This window comes from Globicephala melas, unplaced genomic scaffold (genome assembly GCF_963455315.2).
Source record: "Globicephala melas unplaced genomic scaffold, mGloMel1.2 SCAFFOLD_146, whole genome shotgun sequence".
Classification (NCBI taxonomy): Eukaryota; Metazoa; Chordata; class Mammalia; order Artiodactyla; family Delphinidae; genus Globicephala; species Globicephala melas.
The window spans coordinates 549,743-560,014 of NW_027207319.1; the positions used below are offsets into that span (position 1 = coordinate 549,743).

General features: G+C 61.1%; 1 protein-coding gene across 1 annotated transcript in view; it reads left to right on the forward strand.

Annotated features, from left to right (window-relative positions):
- The window catches only part of LOC132596380 (extracellular serine/threonine protein kinase FAM20C), a 36,291-nt gene extending 27,630 nt beyond the window's left edge, over nt 1-8,661 (forward strand). Inside the window, exons 5-10 of the mRNA XM_060293412.2 lie at nt 108-223; nt 5,504-5,684; nt 6,223-6,332; nt 6,491-6,572; nt 7,168-7,227; nt 7,793-8,661. Coding sequence (XP_060149395.1) covers nt 108-223; nt 5,504-5,684; nt 6,223-6,332; nt 6,491-6,572; nt 7,168-7,227; nt 7,793-8,042 — 799 coding nt within the window. The 3' untranslated portion in view covers nt 8,043-8,661. The remainder of the gene's footprint in view (nt 1-107; nt 224-5,503; nt 5,685-6,222; nt 6,333-6,490; nt 6,573-7,167; nt 7,228-7,792) is intronic.
- The last annotated feature ends 1,611 nt before the right edge of the window (nt 8,662-10,272 follow it).

Sequence of the window (10,272 nt, forward strand, 5' to 3'; positions counted from 1 at the left end):
CGTGAGGGGTCTGGGCCTAACGGAGGAGAGTGAGGTGTCCACTCAGCTCCGGTGGGAGCGGCTGGAGGGTACGGAGGTGAGGACTCCTTTCCCTGTCCTTCTGCCAGGATCCTGGACTTCCGCCGGGTCCCTCCCGTGGCTGGTAGGATGGTCAACATGACCAAGGAGATCCGGGACGTCACGCGGGACAAGAAGCTGTGGAGAACCTTCTTCATTTCCCCAGGTAACCTCATTCCCCAGGTAACCTGCCCCTGCACCGCGTGCCACACACCCTAAGTCTAAAAGTCTTGATCGTTCCTGACTCCGCCCCCCGGGCTGGCATAGATATTGTTTCTACCAAAGGCAAAAGGAAATTCGTCACCTCTTCGGGGTTCTCCTCCAGGTGGTCCGGCCAGAGGGGAACTCCGTCCTTTGGACTCCCCCAGATTTAAAACACCCCAGCAAGACCCCCCCATAGTGGCAGGGGCCGTGCTGCGCCCCCCTCCTCCACCAAGTGCCGGCGGGGAGCAGCGACTTCACCTGGTCCCCTGGAGGGTTGACCCTGGTTCCCCTTGCACTCGGGTACCCTGCACGCTCCATGTACCAGGAGGTGCTGACATTTATGAAAACCTTCAAGACTGCATATTATAAACCTTAAGTGCACACATAAACGTAAGTCACGCTCTGCTGAGTTACCTGCCCCAGCCTGTTTCAGACTTGGGCCTCCACGATCCGCCCATCCCTTTCCCAAGCACTTCCTTTGCGCCAGGCCCTGCGCTGAGCTGTTCCAGGCGCCCACGCTCACTAGGCTTGGGCCATGGAGAACTCTCTTGTGTTTCATCTTGGAACATTTTGAGTTGTCCCAGTGATGCTGGCACAGCAGAGCGGGGTGACCCAGCTGGGACACCGAGATCCACAGAGAGTGGACCTCGCCCCCCGCTCCCCTGCAGGAATGCCTCCGCCATGCCTGGCACCCACCCCAGTTAGTTCATGCCGACAGAAGCCACATAAGCCCTGGATTGTCTGTGTCTGAAGACCTGCTGGCGAATAAAAGCCCAGCCTAGAAACTCCTTTCTTGTAGACTGACGTTCGGATTGACGTACTCGGCACGCTTCTCAGCTGCATTCACAAATTCATCAGAACTGAGGCCACACGTCCTTAATTTCATGAAGCTCCATGTTTGTCATCCGTTGCTCACCGAGAGCCTCGTCTGGCTCCTCCTCTCAGAGCCCGTAAAGAGAGGAAAGTAGGGCAGAAACCCACCCACCCGCCCGAGGCAGGAGGCTTCTCATTCCCTTTTGTGTCAGTGTCTCACCCGTGTGACCAGAAACCAAAGGGCAAAGTGAGAGCCTGTGCGTCGGGAGGGGTCTTTGAGGGCTTTCCGGGGTCGCCTTGCCTGTGCCCGAGCCGCGTGGATGGGTGGGACAGGCCCGTCCGGGGGCGTGTGCCCCTGCCTCTGTCATGGCACAGGTGGGAAGGTTCAGGTGACGCAGCCACAGCGGCAGGCGCCCCAGCCTCGCCGAGCACCTGCGTGGGATTCCTCGCTCAGGCCCTGGGGTGGCCCATCGTTTCCACATCCCCATTTTTAAATGGTTTAACTGACGTTTGGAGTCTGAACTATCCCCACGGTCAAGATGGTGACCGTGTCCGTCCCCCAGAGTCCCCTCCCGCCCCTGCGTCCCCCCAGACGGCCTGGGGCCACCTTCCATCTGTGCATTGGGTTGCTTCTGACAGTGGAGGCTGGGCGGCCTTGGGCCTGTTCTTTGTCTTTCCCTCGACGTGGTTATTTTGAGAGTCACCCACACTGTTGCCTGTCCCCGCATTTTCTCTTTCATTTCTGAGCTCTGCCCCGACAGTTGAGGGCCCTGAGCGGAAGGGATGATGTAACCTGCCACAAGGAAAGGGAGGGATTGAAGTTTGAAATCTTGAGAAAGGGACACAAATCAAGGGGTTTCTGCGCTGGATTCCACTTCCTCTGGGGCAGAGGGGCCTCCGAGTTGATGCCCGCTCCGTGTTCTCCTGGGGAAAGGCAGCCTTAGCCTGGGCTTTGAGTGGGGAGTCCTTTCTACAACCAGAAGATGGAGTCAGCTGTTAGCCTAAGCAGATGAGCTGAGATGCTGGCGTCCCACCCTGTCCTCCACACAAATCATGACTGTTGGTCTCCCTGGTTGTCCCCGAGTACACAGCCTCATGCCGACACCCGTCCTCACCCTGAGCAGAGCCGTCACTCTGACTGGTCGGTTCCGACAGCTGGACCCACTCGGGTTCCCAGCTCCCAGCTGCTCTCCCAGGCCCCGCGGGTTTCTCCGAGAATCCTGCTTGGCGCCCGAGCTCCCCACCTGGGTCGCACTCCTGAACGCTGTCCTCGGAGCAGCTGGCCGCAGGCTCAGCTTGGTCTGCCGCTCCTGACACCCACCTCTCTGACCAGACTGTCTGTGTCCCCACCGCCCTGCTCTGCCAGCCAGACCTCTTCCTGAAAGCCCTGGGGGAGGTTTGCTTTTCTCTTAAGCAGCCAGCTTTGACCTCGTCTTGGAAAATGAAATCTGTCGGGATTCATTTGGACCACTCTGGCTCTGCTTGCACTTCTGCACCCATCGGAGGCCAAACTCACCATAGATGCCGAGCTTCCCTGTAGACTTTAATCCACGCCAGCTCCCTTCCGCCTCCAGGGGCCTGAGTGGGGGCAGGGAGCCCGCGGGGTGAGAGGTGGAGGCGGCCCTCCTTGGGGGCAGGGAGCCCGCGGGGTGAGAGGTGGAGGCGGCCCTCCTGCCGGCAGGCCCAGGGCAGCAGTGTGCGGCCGGAGGTGCAGGGCTACGTTGGACTGTGGGACAGCCGAGTGCCTGCCACCGTGGGGCTGCGCGGAGGCCAGCGGCTGGAGCCCACGTCTTCTACGGAACACGTTCCTCGTGCTTTCCTGGCAGATTCCTATGGACGTGCCTCATATCCTGAGATCAGCCCGCGTCCTCCTGCGCAAATTCTGTGGGCTTCTACAGGGACCCCGTGTGAACCCCCCAGGAGCCTCTCCTGCCCCCTCCCAGCCACTCAGCCCCACTTTTAAATCGGCTCTTTTCCTGCCATGCCGGCTGCGGTCTGGCTGGGTGGTCACTGGGCCTCTGTCCACACACTGTGGTCAGTGCCCACTCAGAGTCCCACTGAGGGCCAGAGGGGTTCCCAGAACTGCACCCGGGCATCCTCAGCGCCCCCCCCCCAGAAGCCCTGCCCCACGTGACATCTTGGCAGCCTCCAGCCGGCAAACCCCTGAAACATTCAGAGAACGGCGCACCTGGACCGTCCGGGACCCTCAGGCTGGCGGGTGTTGGTCCTCTGATCGACACTGATCCTCGCAGAGACGAGGCTCCCTGCACAGGCAGTGCATCTCATCCAAGTCCTCTGGGGCTGGAGCAGGCAGGCCCTCCTGGCTATCTGGCCCCGGCCACCCCCAGCTGTCTGTCTGGAGTGTCATTATAAGATGAGCCAGGACTGCCTCCTCCAGCGCCCTCCTCTCCACACGCAGGGCACTGCCATGACCGGCCCCTCACTCCTCCCTCGGGTCACAAGTTTAACACTCAGCCTCAAAACTGCTGCAGCCCCCGTTCAGGGGAGACCGAGGCACAGAGAGGTGAAGGGCCTCCCCCGAGGCTGCACAGCTGAGAAGCTACAGGCTACGGGCTATCGGAGCCCCACCCTGGACGTCCCTTTAGAGACTGGATTTGGGTCTCTGATGAAGAAGAGGCCGTGGGCCCAAGGGACTGCCTGTCTTTTCACATGAGTCCATCTAAAGCCAGTCTAGGCTGTTAGAGGGACCGATTCCAGGGCTCAGAAAAGTATTTTCCTCCTGACAATGGGCTGAGATTGAACTGTGTCTCCACAGACGAGATCTCAGGCTGATCTTTCTTTGATCGCCTGACAGTCATGACTCAGCAGCAGCTGCGAGATCCTGAGGGGGGGGAAGCAGGGGGTGTGAGGGAGCTGTCTCCCATCCCCGTGTCCCGACCTGCCTGGGACTCTGCGTGTTCAGAGGAGCCGCCGAGCCCGCGCTTCCATTCCAGGGGGTGTGACTGCTGTCTGTAGCCAGAGAAGGTCACAAGTGTCACTCGGGCAGGCTGTGCAGCAGAAGGGGGGACCCCTGGCCCTGGAGGGAAGGGGGCCTGCAGTGGTGCCTGGGGCCCTGGCCCTGTATTTCTGCACACCCCAGGCTCGGGGTTTGTTTCCCCAGCAAAGGAAGGAAGTGGTTGACCCTGAGGACATGGTTCGGTTGGTAACTGCACGGACAGACCCACCGCGCCCAGCACTGAGGAGTGGCTGCAGCCTGCTCCCCGCCCAATGCTTCTCAAATCACTCTTCTCTGTGGGGGTATAATCCACACGTCGTCAAGCCAACATTTGAGGTGTGCCGCTCAGTGGTTTTTAGTACATTCTCAGTGCTGTGCAAGTCACTACTATCTGATTCCAGGACATTTGCTCACCCCGCAGAAACCCCGTCCCTATTCAAAGTCACCCCCGCTCTGCCCGACAGCTGCCATTGTCTCCCCGTGGGTTTGCCTGTTCCCGGCGTTTCACGTGAGCGGTGTCTGGCTTCATCCACTGGGCGTAATGCTCACGGTTCATCCACGTGGTAGCAGGTGTTACACTTCATTCCTTCTGTGGTTTAATACTGTTCCACTTCATGGATGAACCGCACTGTGTTTATCCGCCCATCCCTTGACGAGCACGTGGGTTGGTTCCGCTCTGACTGCCGGAGTGGCCTGCTGTGAACGTCTGTGTGCAAGTGTGTGTGTGGATGTGTCTTCATTCCTCTCGGGCGTGTGCCTGGGAGTGGGATGGCCGGGTCATGCGGTAGTTCTGGCTCCAACTTTCTGACTGTTTTCCGCAGCAGCTGCACCATCTGACATTCCCACCAGCACTGTGTTAGGGACCCGACTTCTCCACACCCTCAACACACTAGTTATTATCTGTTCTTTTGATCAAAACTATCCTCCTGGTTGAGAAACTGTGGACTTGGTTTGCATTTCCCTGGTGACTAACGCTGTCGAGCATCTTTCCGTGTCCTTGTTGGCCATTTCTATATTTTCTTTGGAGAAATACCCTTCGAACTCCTTTGCCCATTTATTGATGGGGCTGTTCATCTTCTCATTACTGAGATGTAAGAACTCTTCTGTGTGCAAATACTGGACGCTTACTAGCTTACGGTTTGCAGGCCTCTCCCCGCCGGCTGAGTCTCACTTTTTTTTCTTGGTATGAGGGCCTTTTTCAAGCCACTGGACAGAATCCCCACAGACTCCAGACTTAGTTTCGAGGGTAACGAGGAAGAGCTCGGGTTCAGGTCCGAGCCCCAGGGTCTGTGATGCGGGGTTGGAGCAGGCGGCTGAGGTCAGGCGTGAGAGTGTGGGTGAGCCCTGCCCAGGGGAGGGACGAGTCGGATGTGGCGCAGACACGCTGGCCCAGGGTGGGGTGGATGTCCGGGAGGGGCCGGCATGGGGACGCTGCCCGAGTGGCCCCACTGCCTGCGTGTCCCCCACCCACAGCCAACAACATCTGCTTCTACGGGGAGTGCTCTTACTACTGCTCCACGGAGCACGCCCTGTGCGGGCGGCCAGACCAGATCGAGGGCTCGCTGGCCGCCTTTCTGCCTGACCTGGCCCTGGCCAAGAGGAAGACCTGGCGGAACCCCTGGCGACGCTCATACCACAAGCGCAAGAAGGCAGAGTGAGTTGGGCGCACGTTGGGCGGGGACTCCAGGATCCTGACTCCCCGGGGTCTCCAGAGGGCTGGCTTCTGCCCGACCTGCAGCAGGGAACAAGCTCGGTGTGAGGAATGGCAGGGCCAAGTGTGTGGGAGCAGATGATCAGAAAGGGCCCCTCACTTGGGAACTGGGTGCTCACTGGCCTCTGGGATCTGTCCGTGTTAAGACGAGGCTTCAGACCTCTGCTCTTCTTGCAAGAGAGCCACAGTCCCTACAGCCACGGAGACGTCCTTGCAAGTGTGCTGTCCAGGCCCCCCCAGTACGTGGCATCCGCGTGCTATAGCTCCATCGCCTCCCAGCCCCATGCTCCTGTTAATGCAGCCTTAGCCCGCCGCTGGTCGGCATCATCCGCCCACACTCTGTCCTGCGGTGACACCTTTTCTCACCCGGTGCCCGGTGCTGCCCCGGGAACCCGGTGTGCTGAGCTGGGCAGCCCCAGAGGTTGGTTGGGTCCTCCTGTCTACAGGGGAGCCCGCCCTTCTCATGCCGGCTCCCCTGCAGGTGGGAAGTAGACCCTGACTACTGCGAGGAGGTGAAGCAGACGCCCCCCTACGACAGCAGCCACCGCATCCTGGACGTCATGGACATGACCATCTTCGACTTCCTCATGGGTATGTCCGGGGCCACCGGCCTGCCCTGGGAACGCCTGACACAGATCCAGCCACCGTGGTCCTGCTTGTACTCGGTTCTGCCAGCTTGGAGGCCAGACGGGGGAGGGAGGGGACGCCTCTGAGCTGCACACAGGCTCCCAGCAGGCTTGTCCCTACAGGAAACATGGACCGCCATCACTACGAGACCTTCGAGAAGTTTGGGAACAAAACGTTTATCATCCACTTGGACAATGGGAGAGGGTGAGTCCTTCCAGACGCAGCGAAGGGCTGGCCGTGTCCCCACCCAGACCTGGGGGAGCAGGCGCTCTGTGGGGAGGGACGGCCCAGCCCCCAAAGGCCCCGCTATGTGACACAGGGTTCTGGCCAGGACTCCTGTGAGCCTGTGAGCTGGGGAGACTGAGGCCTGCAGTGGGTGTGTGTGCAGGGGACAGACCACTCCAGCGGTCAGAGCTGCAAGTTCTCAGACGCCTCAGGGAATCAGCTCTGGGCACCTGGGCAGTTACGTCTGTGGGTCACGCGTTCCCAGCTGTAGAAGACGCCCCTGCAGCTAGACTCCTGGCTGACCCGCCCTCGAGCCTTCTCCGCTCATTCTGCCCGGACTCACCCCTTCGAACCTCTGCTCAGTCCAGTGGCCAGAAGGTCAGGCCGCTTTCAGGCACCTGCCTCGTCCCAGGCCCTGCACCCGGGGCTGGACAGCAGGGGCCAGGCCCCCGCAACACGAGGCAGGGCCCACGCGGGCACCGCCTGCTCTGATGCTCCCGTCCCAGTGCCTGGGCTCTGCGCACGGTGTCCCCCTGCGAGTGGCCTCTCCACAGCTCTGTTCTTCTTCCCGCAGGTTTGGAAAATACTCCCACGACGAGCTTTCCATCCTGGTGCCTTTACAGCAGTGCTGCAGGTGCGGCTCTGCCCCTCCCCGAGGGCCCCACCCCTGGGCTGGCCCTGTCACTGCACAGGAGGCCGGATGCTGCCACAGCCGCGGCCGCAGATCAGGCCGAGCCTTCCTGTCCCCACCCCGGCAGTTCCCAGAGCTCCTCCCGGGACCCAGCTCCGTGTCACCGTAATAGCCCACCTTGCAGCGGAAGACACCGAAGCCCCGGGCTCCCACTCTGCCACCTTTCTCGGGGCTCCCAGCCCGGCCCCTCCTTTAGCAGATGGGGAAACAGGCTGTGGGGCTAAACACCTGCTCGGCCCCGGGGCAGCTCTGTGTCGCCTGGCCCAGACAACGAGCAGGCCAAGCCGGGGCTGCCTCCCTCCCCGCTACTGTCTGCCGGGAGTAACGGGGCCCGTTGGACACCGCTGGGCCCACCCGGGCCCCTCCTGGAGGCAGGACCCTCACCACGTGCTTCTGAGAGGACGGGGCTGGAGTGGGCCAGGGGCTGGGCCGGCACCGCGCTCGGGGCGGCTGCAGCGACGGCCAGGCTCTTCCTCCCGGTGCCGGCCTGACGTCATTCTCCCCGCAGGATCAGGAGGTCCACGTACCTGCGGCTGCAGCTCCTGGCTAAGGAGGAGTACAAGCTGAGTCTGCTGATGGCCGAGTCCCTGCGTAGGGACCGCGTGGCCCCCGTCCTGTACCGGCCGCACCTGGAGGCTCTGGACCGGCGGCTGCGCGTCGTGCTGCAGGCGGTCAGGGACTGCGTGGAGAAGAACGGGCTGCCCGGTGTCGTGGAGGACGACCTCAGCCCCGAGCACAGAGCCTCTGCTGGGAGGTAGTGACCGTGAGCCGTGGCCAGGCCAGCTGCCGGGGCACACGGGCCAACGCAGGAGCGGACGGGCTGCCCGGGGACGCGTGTCCTCACTTTCCAGACCAGGGCGGGCCGGCGGGAGCGCACTCCGCCCCCGTGGACAGAGGCGGCCTGGCGGCGGCCCACCACCCTTTTGTATGGAAAGGAAGCCTTTACTTACTATTTTGTATTTATACCTGGTGTAAATGTACATAAATAGAGACATCTATGCAGACCCCGACCACCCAGCAAGTCACACGGAGGGCCACCCGGCAGGGCCAAGTGCCCCTGCGAAGGGCTCCCCCTCTGGACCGAACGTACAGTAAAAACTCTCCTCCCTGCCTGGGGCTGAGGTGTCTGGGGCTGCAGGAGGCTCCTGAGGCTGTCACGGACTCCCGTCGACAGATGAACACCGTGTAGCTTTCGGGCGACGTGAAGGACCAATCGTTACCTGGCTGCCCGGGCTGCCTCGGGGCACCTTCTGACTTGCTTCGGAAGCCTGTGCACGTGTGTGACACAGTCATGTGGCCGGGCAGCTGGTTACTTTCACGGCATCTTCGTGGAAGAGTTTGCAATGTGGTAAAGGTGCAATAAAGATTCAGCAAGTGTGTGCTGGGGCCTCGCTGGGGTCTGGGTCCCCCACTCCGTGGTGCTTAGCTGCTTGCCCACCCGCCCTCCAAAAGAGTGAGTCCCAGAACCAGGCGTGGCCCGGCGTCCGGGCTGGAAGGAGGGGCTTGACGCAAGGTCTGAGGTGGGCCTTGGTGTGGCCTGTCCCGCTGTTGCTGCAGCTGCTCCCGGGGAGCTGAGTGGAGATCCCTGAAGGTGCGCCCCAGAGTCTCTACAGGCCTGGCATCACGTGGGCACCGTGTTTACCCAGCAGGAGCCAGGACAGTGGTGGCTGGACTGGCCACGGGGACGGCGAGGGAGGGGCTGAGCCAGGGGTGGCCTGGGAGAGCCAGCCCCCCAACGCCCTGCTGGAGGGAGGGGACATTGGTCTCCTGGCCCGGAGGCTGGGGCTTGTGGGCGGGGCCCAACCCTGGAGGACTCACATGAGGACTCGCGTGACCCCCGGTTCATGAAGCAGAGAAATCACAGCCCCTGTGCCTTTTGCTGGGGGTTCCCTCAGCTGTCACCCCACAGATCTCCCTGTGCGCACAGGAGGGGAGACCACGTGCGGATGCAGGGAGGACATGGCCGTCTGCAAGCCGGGAGAGAGGCCTCACCAGATACAACCCCAGAACAGAGAGAAGAGTCTGTGTTTCAGCTGCGCCGTCTGTGGCGTCCTGGTGCGGCACCCAGGGCACGATCAGAAACACACATGTGGTCTTTGCCCCGCGTTGCTGACACAGAGCTTCTCAGTCCCTCAGAATTCCCTGAGCTAAAGACAAAAGAAGAAGGATGTGGGGGAAGCCAGTTATGGGGGTGACGAAGAAGAGCAGAAAGCGGGGTGTGGTGGTTACGTGGATTTCAATCTGGGCTTCTCCCCAGTAAGAGTCTCTCCTGATCCAGAGCCACCCCCGTTCAGGTACAGAGAGAGAGACACGTACAGGGGGAGATTTCCTTAACAGTGTGAACGTCCCTCCCAAAAGGGCAATTTCTGCTCTATTTTTTCTCAAAATAATCGTTACGCCAAAGAGGCACACGTTAGGTGACATCGGCTTCCCCTCAAAGGCCAAGCAGTGTCACAAAGGAGGTTCCGAGCTCTGCAGAGCTGCCCAAGAGGCCCAGAGCTGGACAGCAGTTAAAGCCATGGAGACAGGTTCGTTCAGCACCATTGCAATGGGGACAAAAAAAGGCCTCAGTACAGAACTGGCCGAATTCCCAATGCAGCCTGGAAGGTAGGGATTGACAGCCAAGGAGCAGGTGAGGTGGGGGATGGGAAATCACTGCATCGGGGTTCTGGCTAAACCAGGGTTCTCGGTGATGGCGGGCCAGGGGTCTCTCGTCCAACTGAGCTAACAGGATTCTTGCTAAAATTGGGTGATGCAAAGCCAGACACGGGAGTCGAGGCCTCGCTGGGAGGGGCTTCGGAGGAGCCTGACTGACACCTCTCGGGTAGCACAGGGTCTCGTCCCCCTAGCACACAGCAAGCAGTGCTCTCAGAGGCTCCAGAGCTGGGGCAGCGGCTGAGACACCAGTGGGAAGCCGGGAGGTGAGCCTGGGAGAGACAGACAGACATGAAGCAAACAGACTGTGCACGCACACCTCGAGGCCCCAAG